Source organism: Lissotriton helveticus, chromosome 2_1 (genome assembly GCF_964261635.1).
Source record: "Lissotriton helveticus chromosome 2_1, aLisHel1.1, whole genome shotgun sequence".
NCBI classification, from domain to species: domain Eukaryota; kingdom Metazoa; phylum Chordata; class Amphibia; order Caudata; family Salamandridae; genus Lissotriton; species Lissotriton helveticus.
Window position 1 is genome coordinate 258,492,447 of NC_136059.1, and position 19,597 is coordinate 258,512,043.

The 19,597-nt window shown below is 46.7% G+C and overlaps 1 protein-coding gene across 1 annotated transcript in view; it reads right to left on the reverse strand.

The window, feature by feature from the left end:
• Positions 1-1,535: 1,535 nt before the first annotated feature.
• The window catches only part of SMAD7 (SMAD family member 7), a 45,257-nt gene continuing 27,195 nt past the window's right edge, over positions 1,536-19,597 (reverse strand). The window contains exon 4 of the mRNA XM_078674784.1: positions 1,536-3,369. Coding sequence (XP_078530910.1) covers positions 2,831-3,369 — 539 coding nt within the window. The 3' untranslated portion in view covers positions 1,536-2,830. The remainder of the gene's footprint in view (positions 3,370-19,597) is intronic.

Below are 19,597 nucleotides of genomic sequence, written 5' to 3' on the forward strand. Positions count from 1 at the left end.
GCAATCTAGTGGTTGGGTCCGTACAGGTCTCTGCTACCTTTTTTTCGTGGGCGTCGTCAACCACCATTTGGTGCTTGGTCCATCCCTTGTGTGACGTCACAAGGGATGGGACGTCACACAAGGGATGCGACGTCAGATGATCACGTGACAACAGCGTTGTTTTATCATTGGTGCCCTGGTAACCACTGGAATAAATTACTAAAATGCCAAAGAAGTAAAATTCTGGCTCCTGGGCAGTTATGTGTGCAGTGGCCCCATCTTGCTTCAATCCCTAACACTCACAATCGTTTTACAACCCATTCCCTCTGGAAAGACGTTCTCCTGTTTTCAACTCAACCTTCAATTTTATTTTCAGTTTGTACATGGTATGATTTTGGAGCAAAGCATGTAAACTAAACGTGGTGTGCATTTTATATCAAATTAATTTCAAAAACAGGACTCCTCAGAGCAACAGGTCAATGCGCGGCAGAGTGCCGGCTTCATCCTGCATCTCTTCCCTCGGACTGAGGAGAAGCACAACTTGAAACATAACTAAAACAAGCATTGGCAAGTTTGTGATACTTTAATTTATATTTGAAACTTTTCATGCCTATTGCATATATTTGCTTAGTAATGAAGAAAGCTAGTGACAGAAGTGGGCAGGCCCCTAGCACCACACATTTTGCTATTGGTGCAGAAGAAAAATGTGAATGATGCCTGAACACACCAGTGCATGAAGAGCGCAGACCAAAAGCCCTGTGTATCTATTCATGTAAACATGTGTTTTTATGATGTTTGTTTTAGAAAACACGAGGCTACAGAAATTTTAAAGCAGTCTCTAAGCCACAACAAAAAAAGTGTAGCTAGTGAATGCATTCAATTTTTCCAAGGGAAAAGGAATTTCCTCATTTTGAAAATTCACTAAAATTAAGTTTTAAGAGTCTGGGGTAGTCAAGCTGAAGCTCTTCTTTTGAGATGTTCTCGGAAATTAATAATTACTGTGGAGAATGTCCACAGTGTCTGAAGAAAGCTAGACATGGATATAGCTGTTGTACACACCCACCACATCCCGCCAATGAAATCCAAGAAGCTGTACAGTAATGGCCTCCAATTACCAAAGATTTCCACTGCCAATATAATTTTGTGAGCTATTTTTGCCAACTGTTTTGTTGCTCAATCCAGAAGATCAAGAATTATTATGCATGTGCGTTCGATTTTCTCTTTCTTCTTGGCTGAGAAGAACCCACATAAAATGATCTCAAAAGAAAGGCACAACTCCTAATGGAAACTTTTTTTTTGTTTACAATTAACATCCATTACTGTGATAAGGTTTACAGAAAAACACCACACTTGTGTTTATTTTGTTTGTTGTTTTTTTTTTAATTTGGCATTTGTTATTTGCATTTATATTAAGCAAAGTGCATCTTTCTTTTTTCTCGTTTATACACATTGCACAATACATAAATAATGATGCTTATAAAACGTCTTTATATTTACAAGTAATAATATATTTATATATAACATAAAATACAATTTTTTCTTTAATAAATCTTTCATTTTTAAGGAGTCCTTTTTTTCTCTCTCTGAAAGCACTACAATGCTCAAGTTCCGGTGAGTGCTTGATTCTGTTGTTCATTTAAACTTTAATATTTAGAAAAATAGCTTATGTTAAGGTCCTAGCATGCTCACTGAGCTATGAACAATGTTGCAGTGAGTATCACGCGCACACGTATGATGTCAAGCAGAAACGAAAGAACATACATCTATATTTCAGGGCATGAGCGGTACCGTATCTTATGATTCTTGAAAAGTTAGCATGCCCCCAAATATTGCATGACTAACGTCTTTCAGGCATCTGCAAAGTCTCTCTGTGCCCCTTTGGGGCTCTTGTTCAAGGTGCAAGTGTCATGTCTGAATGCAGCGTTAGAACGTGTGACACAAACACAGGTAGATTTCTCAGTGAAACCACAAAACTCAAAGGTGAATAAGTTCCTTCAAATATAAGGCTGTCTCACACAACCACAGACAATGTAGCCAAAACCACCTTGGTAGTAACAGACTCCATCCAATGGCTGCGGATGTATGTGACACAGTACAGACATCCTCAACCATTGGTTGACAAGAGTCAGATGGTCGCTGGGTCGGTCTACTAAATCGACCTTGCGCCTACCTACTAGCCCTGCCCAGGACAGGCAGACTAGCAGTGAGCTCCTGCAACAAGTTTCATGGTTCTTTAACAAAAATATGGATAGTGCTTTTCCGAAATAAACTTTTTTTTTGCGTGACCCCGCCACCCGCCCCCCTCCCACTCAATGTTGATCAGTTAAAGGACAGCAAAGCATCTCCCTTCACATACGTGTGGTGGGCACATGAGATGAGTAGTTGCTACAGCCTTAAACAACAAGACGGAACTCCTGTGCATGCACACACCACACCTAAGGGAAAGGAGAACTAATCGCAGCCAAACTCCAAACACTCGGGAAAGTCTTCTGGCAATCACAATAGGTTTTGGGTTGACACCAACTGACAAATAACACCAATACTATGAATTAAGTGGGATTCAAATAAAAGCAAAGAGGTACCTGTAGTTTTCCTAATGTCCTTCCTTCAGGGACCTTTGTTACTCCCTTTCCAACCGAATGACTGGCCATTCATACTCAAGGAAAAACTAGATTTTTTTTAAATAGGTAAGGCAAATCTTCCCATAAGCTATTTCTCAAAACAGAAATGAGAACAAACCCAACAAACAAACCAACAAACAAACAGAAAGTTTGCATGAAAAAAACAAGCACTCGGAAGGAAATATTTAGCAGCAAAGTAGTTGCAGGTCCATAGTCCGCTCAAGGTGGAGCTATCGGTTATTGAAGATGACCTCCAGCCAGCAGGGGCAGCTGCTGATGAACTGTCTCGTGTAGCACTGGCCCCAGCCCTTGACGAAGCTGATCTGCACCGTGAAGCCCGTCCAGGGCTGCTGCGTGAACTCGTGGTCGTTGGGCCGCTGCAGGCTGTAGGCCTTCTCATAGTCAAAGGCCTTGATGGAAAAGCCCGGGAACACCTTGTGGACCAGCAACGTCCTAGAGTCGGGGTTGTCCAGTGTGGCCGACTTGATGAAGATGGGGTAGCTGCTGCGGTTGTACACCCACACGCCGTCCACCTCCTTGGTCAGCTGGATGCCGTAGCCGATCTTGCTGCGGACCTTCTGCACCAGCTGGCTTTTGTTGTCCGAGTTCAGCTGTCCGAGGCAGAAGCCGTTCCCCTGAGGTAGGTCGTAGAAAATGTCCAGGGAGGGCTCGTGGACAGAGTACAGCCGGCCCACGCGCGTCTTCTCCTCCCAGTAGGCCACCACGCACCAGTGTGACCGATCCCCCGTCTCCTGGAGAAGCTGGGAATCTGCGGGGAAACAAGAAAGCACGTTAGAAGTGGATCCAACTCGATCACATTGGAACAGAACGTACAAGGAGCAGACTCACTAAATCACACCAGCGCGCGCTAATCTCTTCCATGTGCCAGGCCCCCTGGGGACGTGGCTGAGTAATCACTGACACGTCTCACTCACACACCTCATTCGTCTGTGCACTTCAAACACTCCGAGCTTGAACCAGCCTCATTTATTGGTGCATTCTCGAAGGAAATCGTAAATGTAGCTCGCCCGGCTGAGGCAAAGGCGCAGCCGCCATGTGCTATCATTACAGATCCGTCCCGGCCTTGGCATGAAAGCTAAGGTGCTCCAGTGAGGGAGCCGCCAGGGTTCCGAGGCGCGGCTCGCGTTCTGATAACAAAAACAAAAACAAGGGACTATCACAGAACGTGGAGGATGCGTCGGGGTATCGGATGTAAGCACAACACACCGCACGTCAGCGTCTACAGAAACAGAACTCTGCACTCCTGATAGTCCATGAACCACATTGAAACCTAATCGATTCTAGCTAGGCCTATAGTCACTAGGGATAAAAACATCGCCCACCTCAAAGGTACTGATCTTGTGAACTTCAGAAAGGCGCGAGGTTAGGTGGGCCCCCTCTTATCTTTCAAACGTTCAGGTTACACACCATCTTCAGGAGTGGACCTTCACGCGTGGGGGGTGGTAAGTGTGGTGCACATAACCTACTGAGCTACGGTACGGACTAGTAACTTGACTCCAATTCTCTTTCACTCGTTCTTTGGCGCGTGCAGCGCTACCATAGGGCCCAGTATGTATAAAGAAAATATGCAAAGCTTTCCAACATGGAAGGCAATCTATTTTACAGCGCCTTCAGCAGCCCTATACTGAGCCTCCGCCTACAGGCATGCACTCGCCACTTCCTGGTGGTTTACGCACCCCTTTTCACCTTGGAAGGCACACATCACGTTTTAATTAGCTCTAGAAAAGCAAAGTTTACAGGCAAGCCAATCTACTACACTGCACTGAAACCCAACCCTGGCTCTCCGTCCTTTTCATTAACTTTATTAACCCGCTTATTTCATCACCGTGCACACTTGAGAGTAATCCACCCCAAATCATTTATGTAAAGTTTAATGTCAGCATATCAATTTCTCCACTGGAAAAGTAACTCTTCCTGCAAGCCGAGCTAGCCTTAACATAGTGCCACAAGGAGATAAACAGTTTATGGCGGGAGCCCCACTCCCACCAAAAAGAAAATCTTGCAAAAGAGAAAGGAGGAGCACAAGTTTGAGCCCCAGGCGGGCTGCTTTTTTGCCCACTTCCCCAATTTCCCAGTGCAGCGGGCTTCCCCCCTTTCCTGTGCCTCCCAAGACTGTTTCATAGAATCTCATATCCCACGTGAAACCTGGCACCAGGCGAGCAGCCAGGAGGGGCGTGGAGGGAGCAGGAGGCAGCCTGGGAGATCGGGTTCCCTTTAACCTAACATTCGCAAACAGACGCGGCCTCCACCAATCACTATTTAATAAGGAAACGGCGGGGCGTTCCGTCAACTTCGTTCGCTTAATTTCCACCGTAAAAAGAAACAGGAAAGAGGGCTAGGAGGAGAAAACAAACACACACACACATATGTATATTATAATATATCACACAACAACAATATGGCACCTATTGGAGCCCAAGGCAAGTGTGTATTTGCAAATCTCTGTATATGCACAAACAAGCATGAGTGTGCCAAAAATGCCAGCGCGCACCAAGCGGCCCTGGCTGCAGCCACCACGTTGCGTGAAAGACAATCCCTCCGACTGCATTTCTCTCTTTCATCTTGGCTGCCTCGACAATCCCGCCCAGTAATTTTCAGACAGACGTCAGTAAGGAGAAGTTTTGAGATTACGGTAATTGCCAGGCGCAGATGAATCGCAGACGGCTTGTGTTTATGCGCGCGCGTCTGTGCAGGGCCCTTAAAGGCGCATGCCTTCTTTAAACACGAGACTGCAGCCTGACATTTCTCTCTTAATAAGACTGGGATCAAAGCTGCATTGGAGAAGTGTACCAGATCCTGCCCTGTTTTTTCTCCTTTGCATTCTGCTCCCTGCAAGTTAGCTTTTCCTTACCATAAATACAAGGCGTTCACGAGGGCCACCGTGACCCATGGAAGCCTTAAGCCCCCGGGCAAGGATGCTCTGCGTCATCAAGTCACAATTGTGCATAAGAGATGACTGGAAACCGAAATATGCAAAAGCACTCCAAGTCAAAAATACCGAGGATGCAGAATAACACCTCCCATGCATCAGGCCCGCAGTGGGCATGAAGATTCAGCATGGCCTCGCCTCTCCAAAAAAACACAATCTCAAATAAAAACTACCTTCGGAGCTCTTCAGCCTCCAAACTGGCTACATAAACCCCGCTACCCTCCCCAGGCTCACTGCTGGTCACTATCTACTTGAATTGTTCAATGGACAACCACCCACCTCCTTTTAGTTATGTGGTATTATGCGGATTCTGTAATGAGGGCTCAAGTATTACAACGCCTCCAAGAGGTGGAATTACCAAGTAATCAACGAGAGATGCACATTTTAAAAGTGCTGTACACAAATATTATTGAATCAACAGCAGGTGGAGCTCTGGGGGTGACCAATACACTGACAGGAACAGCAAAAGGGCAGCGCTGGTGTAGTACCTGGACTCAAGAAGGTCGGGAAAGGCCACATTTACCACATAATCAAAAAGGTTAAGGGGCCTACTCACAAAAACATGTTGGGGTACGTAAAGTACTAGTCTTACAAATACCCTTACATATTCTTACATGGCTCCAAAAAGCCAGAAATGGGAATAAAATAGAAACGTTCAGGTAATATTTTAATACAATTAGCATACAAACCGAACAGACTGTGCTCTCTTTGCAGTCTTACTAATAGGGAGTTGGGATTTTAAGGGTTGATCTCAGATGGTGTAATGGTGCGTAAATGAGTTCTCCTGTAGTATTACGTTGTGTACTCATAAATGCCTTTATGAACTGGCCCTAATATCTTTGCATTAGTCCACTCTTCACACCACAACTTCCATACCTGAGAGCTGCCCTTTCCGGGGCAGAGAGGCCAGCATATTTCAAGCTGTTTGCACTTGCATTAGTGGAGAGCGTAGCTGCTCACAAAGAGGTATTTAATTGGCCGGAGGCATCAAAAGAGTAAGTCTTGGCTGTGAATGAACAGTCCTTTTATGCAGAAGTGCAAGTTTATGAATGGAGCCGTATCCCACCAGGCTCTTCAATGGCAGCCTGGGCGCCTTTTCGGGCAACCGTGATTTCGGTTCCCTCACCCCACCCCTAAACATTGTTGTGCCAAAATACACGCTAAACATGTTGAGCACCTTCCGCCGGCCTATTGACAGACTGTCTAGTCACAAAAGCCTATCAGAATGCGGCAGAACAACTTTGGCCACTCGTGTTCAGGATGGCAAGGATCACCATCTTATGTCCGATTCACAGGATGTCATAGTAGAAAAGTCTGAAATCTGCCCCGAAGGATTACTCTGACCTATGCAGCAAATGTCTGACTTTTCAGGGATTCAAGAAGGATCCTGTGACAATTCCACAAAACCTACAACACTCTGAGATGCTCAAGTTGAGCTATCTATATCATTTTACTCAAGCAGATTGCCAGCTGCCTTAATATGAAAAATACGGTTCCACACGTGAAATTCTGCTTTCAGTTTTCTGTGGCTAAACCGATTCCCTTACTTCTTCAATAAATATAGGGGCTCCCCATTTCCACCCATGAAATGCACCTATGCTCGTTTCTTTGAGAGAAACTACCACAAAGGGTATTTAAATAACCATCTGCAGGATGGCCCTCAAACCAGAAACCCCACAGTCTTATCCATAACTCAAAACATTCCAACGCAACAATTCGCCACACAAGATACTCCTGTGATTTTAGCAGGGCCTGTTGATTTTCAATCTGTGAAGAACCAGAACTCTTGTAGCTCTTACAATAGAAACCAACCTAAAGTAACCAGCTGATATGTGCGATTACACCCCGGCTCAACCCGCGATGGACATACCAATTGACCAGTCACAAGTTAATACAGTAACTGCATGAATTTTCAAACAGTTTCTGTAAACCCAATTGTGCTTGAATACTCCCACCCAAAACAGGATGTCACACTACAAACGGGAAGCTTGGTCTACATCAGGGGGAAGCCGGCGTGTGGTTTCCCACCCAAGGGACATAACATTCCGAGTAATACATTCAACATTCAAGGCACTGCCAGTGTGCCTCCTCTGCCACAACGCATGCACTTCATTTGGAGTCTCAGTTTTGAAGAGCATGAACCAAAAGCAGGAGGACTGAGGAAGGAAGTTCACTACCCCCAGGACTTGTAGGCACAACATATACTCAAACCAAGGCCATGGGGGAAGAGGGGGGATGGAGGGGGCCAACCGTGAGGTCAAAACAAGCTCTTGGGTCGGACTGGGACATTCCAATACACAAGAATCAGACAAAAACACCCTAGGAGACTACCTTAAAAAGACAAAATCGACCCAAGCAGTCAGGAGACTCGACCTGCTGTCATTGGAGAGGGTCAGGGCCAGTGAACGCGCGCACATTGCTCCAGTCCTCACAAGGTGGCAGAACACACGAACCTCCCAACAGCAAACCCAGAAGGAGAAAACCTGCCAGCTCGTAGCCCCCGAGAACAAGGGAACACATTGCACAGAGGGCCTCAGAAACGGTAAGAGCGCTACACAAATACCAAGAAATGCCATCTGCAAGTGGAAGAGATCCACAATGGAGTGCACTCTAAGTAGTGTGTGTTTGGGGAGCTGACGGAGCTTTCCAAGAGAGGGGATGACAGCAGCGGAACTTTTGCCCCGCCATGGTTATCCAGCACCAGTTCCACACCTCCAGTCGGCATCCCTTTTAAAATAAAACACTAAGAGCGAGTATGTAGCGTCGCATGACAGCAACCTGTTGGCAATACTCAGCCCATGTCATATTTGATTCACGCAGAAAGGCGAAAATAAAACACGGAAAAACGGATAACGCTCACAAGCTGTACCTAGGGGCAAACATCGTGATAGCCGCGCGCTGCCTTGACGCCCTGCCCTCGCGCTAGCCCGCCTCGCGCCTGCAAACAAGCACGCGCTGAGCTCACAAAAGAGCGCGAGAGAGGAGGCGGCGGCGGTCAGAGCCGGGTCAGCTGACTGAAGCGGCCTCTGTCCCCGGCCACGGGCTCACCCGCCTGCACGCTGCCCGAAGGCCCCGGCTCGGAGAGAGCCTCAAGGAAGGGCGCGGTCCGCCCGGTCACCGAGCTCCCTTCACCCGAGGGCCCCGCGCCGGCCCTCGCCCAGCTCCGACGAGGACAAACAACGACACTCCCGGGCCGGGATGAATGGAGAGCACGAGGCCGCCGGCCGCCCCCGCACTCCCCTCAGAAGCAGACAGACTGCCCCGGGGTTGTCAGGAGGCTAATGGGTAAGGGTCACACGCGTCCCGCCGGAAGTGAGGGAATTAAAAACGCGCCAATGTAGTGCACAGAATGTAGTTTAGAATAAAATCCTAACTCTCCCCCGCCCCTCAACAAATACCACAGTAGAGTGGTAGCCAACTTACTTTACATTAACATCATTGAATGCACTCTACATTACAAAAACAATAAACACTTAGTACGACTATAAAACGAAATTAAAACCGTCATGGTTAGGCCGGGTAATAATACTGTGCAACTTAGACTTAGGTTCACATGACTAGTGACCCAGTAGCGAACCCCACCTGTGCATGGATGCTCAAGAAAGCCCACCAAGCACGGTTACTTGATGCACCTTGGCAAAAGGAGGTGGTGTGATGGGGGTCCCAAGCCACCAGTGGTTTTGTTGAATGATGGTAGTGGATACTGAATCTGCCTGAGGTTGGATACTTGACACAGGCCTGAGCACCCCTGTGCCATCCAACCAGGGGTACTGCCAAACACCTTTGTCCACAAACATGGAGTGATAAACACACTTGTGCCCCGATGCAACAGGAGCCACCACGTCTCGTAAAGAGGGATGCCTTCCTTTGTGGCGTTGCTGTTCCTTCGAGCATTTAACAAAATGGTTGGGTCTTGATTGATCTCGTTGTGGTAGGGGGCTTCGGGGTCACAGTAAGAAGTGCCTCATAGGGACGGATGGCGTTAAATCGTAACCAAGTAGAAATAAAATCAATGTGCAGACCAAAAAACAACCCTTGACGTTTTGAGAATTCCAGCTGACCAATCAGTTTAGTCGCAGGTATTAGTGTTTCGAGACCTTGAACTACATACGCTCAGCAAGAAAACATGCCATATTCCAGAGTTAATAAAAAAGACAAGTGGAACCACTACGCATCATTAGCAACATATGGACGTTTTTTGACAGAAGTTGAGTTGACAGCCAAGAACTCACACAACAGCCTAACAGAAGCCACCATTATTTGCAAGTTGCTACCAGGAAGATGAATTGGGAAAAGGCTTAATACTGCCCTGTTAAATGGGTCTGCTTTAAGAAAAAGGCAGCAAGCCTTGAACGAGAAAAGGCTAGCTTCATAATTCTGGAAACTGTATTTTACATATACAGGACATCAATTAGTCCACCATAACTACTGGTCAATAAGGAGGGCGACACAAGGCCTGTATCCAGCGAGTATAACAACATACCATCTCCAGGACAAATTTCCCAAAACAGATCCCTACATTATTCTTCGGCCTTGCCCTCTCCTCATCACCGGAAGGAGGCAGCGTTATGTTGAGGGCCACTGGAATTATGAGATTTTGCAGCTGCAGCATTTCCATAGTTATGGATTGGCGGCTTTTGTATCATAATCCATCAACTGCTGCATCATCTCCTGATTTTAACCAAAAAATTGCTTTTAGCTCAAACAGATCAAAATGTAGTAAAAATGTGCCGTGAAGTGAAAAAACATCCACAAGGGTTAACCGGTCAATTTTCTGCTGCTTACTGTTGTATTTGAATGTTAAACTGGAATACGGAGTCTTGCCCAGACAAGGTTAGCATGTGTAAAAATGACAAAATAATATAATGAATACTGTCACCCAATGGCCATATTACGCCACATAATTCCCCTTTCTTTGTTGCGTAATGTCGTGGTGTGGCTCACTGGTTAGAGGCGGCAGACCCGGGAGCAGAAGTCGGCCCGGGACCAGGGTTCAATTCCCGACGCGGCAGGGTCGTGGACCAGGGTCAGTGGACTCGACAATTCTCGTCTCGGTGCCTACTCTAACCTGGGGTCCCACTCGGCAACTCTGGGCATTAGCTTGCCTAATCTCTACAATGGCCCCACCAACGCCGGGGATGCCTGGCTCCACCTTGGGGATTCCCAGTAGGGACCATCCCACAGGGAAAGCCAGGACGGGTTCCCCAGCGGTATACAGCGCCGGGACGCCCCTTTGCTGGGGCAGCTGTGCGCTTTACAAGTATACAACATTTAACATTTAGTCAACCCAGTCACACATTTTGGCCCTCCGATGCCACGTAATTTCAGTGACTCATAATTCACTTGCTTAAAATCCTTAGCCTAAAATCATATTAGGCTAAGGAATTCACAGGAGTGTCGAAGTATATTTTGTGAGGTTTACACTATCATGAATAGAAAGCATATAATTAGCAGTTATCTGAGAGCATATCACGCTGGTTTTATTAGATTTCATATTCTCTAGGTTACCAAAGTGAAGGATGGAATTGCCGTTCTCCTTGTATGTGTGAACACACCAATCTGTCCAGGGTGGGATGAGGTGGCTCATGATGAAGCATGCCACAACACTGGGATGAGGCTTCCCCATCCAGCAGGATTGGCTTACTAGCAGATTCTAGGGTTCAGATGGAGTGGTGAACAAGATAATTTCCCAATTTCCACCCTACCTTTTGTGTTGTGTTACTGTTGCATAATTTCAGAGGCCCTGTGTATATTTCATAAAAAAGCATGGCAGTGGTGTGGAAGTCCACAGATGGCGCACACAGATCAGATCAACTGTGATAATCACTGATCCTCTAATATATGTAGGTACATATTTGTACAGCGCTGTTACCGTAGACATGGCACCCTGTCACTATACACAGAAACTAATAAAAAGCACAGAACACAAGAGGGTTGTTACTTCTGGAAAACCAAAGTCTTCAATCTTTTTTGAAAAGAGAGAAGTCTGACAACTGAACATGGGACAATGGATAAGGCAAAAAAAGTCTAATTATTGGCAACTAAAAGAGAAAAGAAGCATCCCGGATCGAAAAGGTAAAAAACGTGAAAGACCCAGGGCCTAGCTGGCTCACAGACAGCATGTTTCAGATTTTGGATGGGTGACCGCGATCACATGAATTTATGCCCCTTAAAGCTGGGAGTTTTTTATTAAGTGTTTTTTTTGTTGAATATTTGTTTTAGTCACGTAAAATGTGGTTGCAAAATGTTTTGGAAAGGGAAGTGGACTTTTATATGTCGGGTATAACCGCATATATCTTCATCGTATGCAAGTGTGTTCAAACTGGGAAGGGGTTGGAGAAAGGTTTCAGAGTTGCATATTCTTTTTGAAATAATATTGAATGCAAATGTTTCCCCTCCTGTTAAAAAATGGACGAGCTAGCAGTAGCAAAGCACCCTTAATCCCCACAAGGCAATTCCATGTAGCAAATATTTCATGTGTAACAAATGCAGGCGTTTCATACCCCTCTGAGGGGCTATGTGAATGACACGCTTCTGCTTCCAGGGCTCCTCTGCCTTTTCATGTACCGCCCTGCTTCCAAACTCTGTGATATATGGCCCCTTTTGGAGACATGCTTTATTCGCGTTTGCTTTTTTTTCATCTCACGGTGCATTACTGCACGACCAAAAATCCGACATCCATCCACAAGAATGAAAAAAAAAAAAGTTCTCTAAAACTCCCCTTGCCTCCCTGCTATGAAATCCTACTTCCACTGTGGCCCATCCATCCCAAGACAACTAATGACATGTTCTGGGCAGATAACTTATAACCCAGAGAAGCAAACCACTGCTGAGGTGTTCGAAGCACGCCCATTTCACAGGGTTAAGGCAACATCCGCTCTTCATCCTTCCAGGGATGACAAAGTAAGTACGTACATAATATAGGTCTGTTTGATCTGTACATACACCAACTTCCCTCCCCCCTTCCGAGCTCGGTAAACATTAGACAGGGTTATGAGGACGTGTGTTATTTACAGTTTACAGCGCATAGAAGCAGCATAATTGCGGCGTGATGCGTTAATTTAACAGGTTAATAGCATAAATGTACGTCCTTCCGTGCCCCCTCCATCTCGCTGAACCGTCCTCTGCCAATGAAGGCCCTCATTTTAGTCCAAAAAGCAAATACATGGTGAGGAAGCTCGCGCTCAATTACCGGCCGGTTGTATACGACTGTGGTCGTCTGTTCGTGAGAATCCGCGACTATTGGGTGTGTTTCCCTGGAACACTTAAAGCTGCCTTTAATGAAACAAAATCATAGACTGAAGGAGAAAAAAAAAGAAAAAAAGGCGCCCGTTCCCATCTCCCCCTATCATTTTCTGTCACGCAAAGACACCCACACCCCCTCCTCTCTCCCGCCGGGTTACCACCATTGCTGGATATTTTCCAGAACAACCTGGTCGGTGAAGGAGAAAACAGAAAAACTTGTAACTTGCAAACAAAAGTTCTTTTCAGCCCTTTGCTTCCTCCATCACAATTATGAAAACTGTTTGGACGGGGCGGCATTTCCAACATTTGCTGCATTCTTTGCCAATAAATTCCAAAGGCTGGGTCTGATGGAAAAAAAACGCCCCCTCCGCAGGCCCCCGCCGCCCTCCCTCCCTCCCTCCCTCGCTCGCTCCGCTTTCATTCCTTCTGTCTTTCTTTACAACCTAATACCCAGCCGACTCGGGGCCAGGGCCTGCTTAGGGGAAAAACAACAGCCAGCGCCAGACTGGAGACAGTGTGCAGACGCGAAAAGTTAATCATTACTTGTGTCTGCCGGCATAATCTAATGACTTGTATTCCTAAGCACATCCACACACACCACACGCACGTCCCTGCCCTCGGAAATATTTCCCCTCTGTCGCCACAGTGCCCACCGCGCCAGCCTCGTGATGACCCCCGCCCCCACCACGGCACAAAGGCGGCAGGAATTCCACACGCGGGGAGGCCATTTTAGCGGGTGACCCCTCCCCCCATTCTTAAAAAAAACCAACTCAAAAGAGTTGTGTAGTCCCTTAGCGCCCCCCCCTCACCCCCACCCACCAACAAGAGGTGGGCGTGAAGCCCGCTCCGAGCGGTACAGGTATGGTGGCGGGTCTGCATTTAAAACGGGTGACCCCCGTGCACCTCTGGGGGCACTTAGCAGCTATTTCACCCCCACGCCCCTTTCTGAAAGTTGAAGCTGGGCAGGGAGGGGGCGCATTGTACTCCCCCTCCCCCCACCACCTCCTGCCATTGTCTGGCGTCGCAGGGGGGCTCCCCTGCCATTCATAGGCCGCTCAGGACCCGCAGACCAACTGTTGTCTTCACACCATGGAGGAAGGGAATAAGGTGTGCTTTTTACAAAGGGGGGATGCTTCACACACTCACCCTCTAGCAAAGTCATTGTCATGTCACCGCCCCCCCCCCCCCCCACAATCAGTATCATCTGTCAAATGGGAAGCAGTTGACCAACTTCTGCTAAGCGCCCGCCTAGATAAATACACACCTGATTCCAAGTCCCATTCCTGCCCCAAATCCTTTCCTACCAGTGGAGAGAACAACGCTGGTGGCCATAGATGCCCCCTCTCACCTTTCATACAAAACTCTCATTATTTATTAGGTAGCAAGTTGCTCAAGAGCACACTGCGAGGCTCAGAAATCAGTGGGCTGAGACTTGGAACAGATGCTACACCGAGGTGAAATCGCCAAATGAGGAGGTCTCGGCCGCCGGTTAACCCCAGCAGAGAAGTACTGCCATCTTGTATCCATCAATGAGGTGTGCAGACACACAAGTAACCTCAATAGCAGTGTGCTACAATGTTTAATTCCCACCAGTTGTGTTCCACAATGTTACTTTTTCGAGGTCAAGCAACGAAGAAGTGCGACAATGCAACACAAGCGTCAAGAGGCATTTAACATGGGATGGGGGGCTGTTAACAACAGTCTGCTTAACACTCCACGCACTAAGGCTAACAGCCACCAAGTGGGCTAAGCATGCACACCTAGCAGCTAGTGAATGCACAGGCGAGGGGCCCTGCCTTCGCATAGCCAGTAAATGCTGGAGCCTAGCCTGCTCTAACAACAACCTAATGCCCCGTACATACCTCAACAGCCAGTGAACGTGTCAGCCCTGGAAACCTCAACCATCAGTGAATGTACAGTCAATCTACACCCAGACATCAGTGAGTGCACAGCCCATGTACACAGTCACCACCAGTAAGTGATGGATGGAATGGAATGCATGAATAAGACTCAGTCACTGGTAATTACTGGGGGTCCAATCTCAATCCATTGTTATTTTGCATACCATGTTACCTCAGTTTGGACCAAGTAATATGCAAATCAGTCAACCTTGGCCTAATGGGAATAGTCCAGACCGAACTACCAGGCATGGTCCTTCCTGAACCGGAACAGAAGCAACACAGGACCGGTTCACCCTGGTTATGGGCTCAGCAGCCGAGTACAGCTTGGTTCCAGTGAGACAGTGCGCACGCATACCAGTCCCACTAAGGGCGATACATTAAAACATACAAAATGTGTTGGCTGCAATGCTTGAATTAACCTCCTTCTTAACACCAGAGAGGGCACATGCTATGTACACCCTAAACATCAGTGGATGTACAGGCACCACACAACCTAACCGCCTGTGGGTGTAGTCACTGCAAAGCGCACGGCCTATCAGCCGGTGAAAGTACACACTAACCAGCAGTGGCTGAACAGGCACTACACACCCTGACAGCCATGACGGCTCAGGCCTCAGTGAACAGCCTATCAGCCAGTACATGCAGAGCCCTACACACCCTAACCGCCAGCGGGGGCACAGGCACTACACTCACCCTGACAGCCAATGAAGGCTCAGGCCTCACCAGCCTGTGAGGCAGGAGCCTCGCGCCGCCTCCTGCAGAAAGGAGGCTTTTTATCCGTGGGGCTCCCAGTCCCCTCGCGGGCTCAGATTCCTCGGCCCCTCCCACTAGCAGCCGTGATGAAGAACAGAGGAAAAGAAAATGACAGTCTGGTTTGAGTTAAGATTTGCGAATAAAAAGTCTCCGGCTGCTTCATAACTCTACAGTAATTCAATAATTCAAAAGTGGCTTTGTAAGTTCAAACACTGGGTTACTTTTCCAAACAAGCCTGCCAGGACTTTATTTTCACTTCTCTCTCCCTTTTCCATATATGAGGCGTTTTATGCTCTGCCCAGAAGCAAGGAACCAGCACATGCCATCATCGCGCAGAAATGCAAGGCGGAAACAGTATGGCGGCCTCGGAAAGTTGGGAGCCCTGCTCTGCAGCAGAAACAGCATCGCCCTTTCTGCCCAACCAGGCTTCACAGCCCTGAAATTTACATTTGTCAGCTCCAAGGAAATTCCAATTGCAAAAAATACATTTTTCTGCATCTCCTTGGAAAACACAGATATCACAACCCTGTGTTTATTATATGGAATTGTAACATTTATAATACCTCACTCTTGAAGATGGCTCAGAGCGCTTTCAAGATGATCAATGATGTGGCTATACGCAGTTTGTTGTGCATAGTTGGTAGAGCAAGGGTTTATGAAATAAGCAGTGTGTAAAAAAGTTGGGTATCACGCACACGTTTCTGAGCAGCGCTCCAACTGTGTCATAGCTGGCTGGTAATTAGATGTATATAGCGATTACTACCCCTGACGAGGCATCAAGGCGCTTTTTGGAGAGTAGCACGCTACTCCAGAACCCAAAAAGGCCCACGGTGGATTAGTATAGTGAAATTCATGTTAATTTGAGCATTGGGCATGTGAGTCTGTCAGTTGAATTTAAAAGGATAATGGGGGGATAGAAGAGGGAGGAGTCTAGAACGTGTTTATTGGGAGATCATAGTAAGTTGAGGTTTGGGATGAGTATAAGGAGAGATGGGGAGAAAAGCATCTCTAGAAATGGATGAGGGGGATCATAGTAGTAAAACGAGCTTTGGGACGCGTCAAAGAAAGGATATGTGAGGGAAGAATTTAGAAGTTGTTTAGGATATCAAAGTATTAAAAATGAGGTTTTGGAGTGATCCAAGGAGGTAAAGATAAAAAGGGTTATTTTGGAGATCATAGTAGTAGAATGAGGTTTGAGATGAGTCAGAGATTGGAGGTAGAGGATAAATTGAGAGAGATTTAGGGTGAAATACAGGGTAGTGCATTGGAGAGAGTCAGTTTTTTGTTGTTGCTTTTTTCCTTACAGTAGGAGTAAAGTAATGAATATATAGATACATAAGTACATATACACATTTATATCAAGACATACACTTATCTAAATACATACATTTAATCATGTCAAATGTGTATATACACACAGGGTATGCTGTACAGTTGTGTTTGAGTATGGTGGTTATGTAGGAACGAGCCTACTTTTGAGTAAGATAGTTATCTGTGGATCATATGTTGGAGGGTAATCAACTACATACATAGTTTGGCTGCTTGAACGAACATCTAAGTTTTTGTTCTCGTATGGTGGGATTTTGAGGCGAGGAGCCAATCTTGAGCAGTGGTTCCTTTGTTGAATGTATTTGGTGGTTTTATTACTGATGAAAAGCTAAACAGAACAAAACAACCAGCAGCGTTCTCCAATACACGCATCCATGCTCACAACCATACAGATCGATCCATAATAGGCGATAGCTGTCCACTATCTAATATAATCCATCATTAAGAAAGTACACCAGTGTGTTCCTCTGCCTAGTATCAACCTGCTGTAAATTTAACCTAAAATGATGGAGAGAGCTGCCACCTCTCCATGTCTATCCCACCTCGAGTGTAACAGCATACTGGACTCCAATCAATCTAGCTTCCATCCCAAACACAGGACTGAAACAGCCCATTTAAATTTGGCAAACAACAGATATCACTAACCAGGCATTACTTTGTAGGGTTATCCACCTCGAACAGAAACCTGGCTGAGTCAGAACAGCCTAAATCTCAGCAGTGCCAAGACGGTGAGCCTACTAGATTCTCCACATCTTCTAAAGAGAATTGACACAATCTACCAATCAAAACTAAGGCTAATAAGGTATGGACATTCTGGGACACTGACCTAAGCTTCTACTCCCGAATCTGGGCCATATTCAAAACCTTAATCAACTAACTTAAATGTCCCACAAAAAACTTACCATTCATACCCCTTGATAGGAGCCCTAGTAAACTCCAGAAGAAAGTACTACAACTCCTTATTCATCAGTCTGCCCGTCTACCAAATGCAGACTCAAAAGCCCACAACACTGCTGTATTACTTATCTAAGGCCTGTGGATGAAGAGACTGGAATTAAAAAAACCTGCAAGTATGCATGTATAGAAGATATATTTTGTATTAGAAACAAAAGATCTCGGCTAACGTAGAAACTAAATTCAATAAAACTGGATTATGCAATAACCTTCATGTGAGTGGAGTCTGAGGTGAATTAGTGGGGCAAAAATCTGAAGTGCTTAGCTTTTATTCCAAATAGCACGAACTGACATAAGAAAAGTAACTATTTGATCAGAGCGTGAATAAAAGGCAAAGAACCAGTCAAAGGGAGTCTGCAGCCCGGACACCTTGCTTCATAAACACATCTGCACCACTGCAAGCTTAGCTTCGCTAAAACGAGTGCAGTTGCTCCCCTGTTTATAGCCGTGATGTCGAGGCAGGCTAGAAAGGTCTCCTGCCGTCTTGCTGCACAATGTCACCTCGAAGTGTGGGGGTCCGCTGAGTAGGTGCTGGGAAGAATTCATGTCCTAAAGGCAGCATCGCCGGTCTGGACCATACACTGAGCCAATGCAGCGCATTCCACCCTGCATTCACACCCCATTGAAGACTTTTACAAAAAAAATATATATACTTTCTTGGACAACGGTGGCACATGCCAGCCATCCCTTCAATCTAAAAGATATTTTTTCCGTTTTAGTTCTTGGAATTTTTTTAAGCCTTCACGCTTTCCTGACCAGTGCTTTCGTTCCTGAAATCGCAGGAATGTGGCGTAACAAAGTTGTCTCGTCTCGATTTTTCAAAACAAAAGCCGGAGGTCGGAAGACAAAACAGGCGGTTTTCATTTCTAAACATCATTTGGGTTTGACATCCGGTTCAGACTTGTGTGCTTACCCCGAGGACGACTCATATTGTTCCGCCTTTGGGCCGGACCAATATAAAGCATATGTGACCACAGAGGGCATTTCAGCCATCTAGGTGACTCCACACCACCCCAGGTCAGACATGGCTATATGCAAATCAGCCTTGACCCTGTGCCTGAACTGAACTGGGGTGGCAGAGTGGGCTAAAGAACGGTGATGGGTCCAACCCAGATCTTTTGACTGGGTGCGAGTGTTTGATTGGCTCAGATGCTCCGTCCATCACCACCCCCCTTTGTACCGCTTTTGGCCGCCATAAGTGTGGCAGGGTATCAGTCCCTTGCTCACTGGATTCAAGCAAGCCAGGCTGAAGACGGCTGTAATGCCAGAAACCGGTCCCCGGAAGCTTGTTTCCGGTCCAGGGAAGGCATGGCTTGCAGTTCGGGCTGGACTGATCCCATGAGGCACAGGGTCAGACTGATTTGCATATAGCCATGTCTGAATTGGGGTGGCAGAGTGGGCTAAAGAACGGTGATGGGTCCAACCCAGATCTTTTGACTGTGTGTGAGTGTTTAATTGGCTCAGATGCTCTGTCCATCACCACCCCCTTTTGTACTGCTTTTGGCCGCCATAAGTGTGGCAGGGTATGCTCAGACGTGAGTCCCTTGCTCACTTTGCCACTGGATTCAAGCAAGCCGGGCTGAAGACGGCTGTAATGCCAGAAACCGGTCCCCGGAAGCTTGTTTCCGGTCCAGGGAAGGCATGGCTTGGCAGTTCGGACTGGACTGTTCCCATGAGGCACAGGGTCAGACTGATTTGCATATAGCCATGTCTGAACTGGGGTGGCAGAGTGGGCTAAAGAACGGTGATGGGCCCAACCCAGATCTTTTGACTGGGTGTGAGTGTTTGATTGGCTCAGATGCTCCGTCCATCACCACCCCCTTTTGTACCGGAAAACTATTTATTGCACCATGGCACAAGCAAGG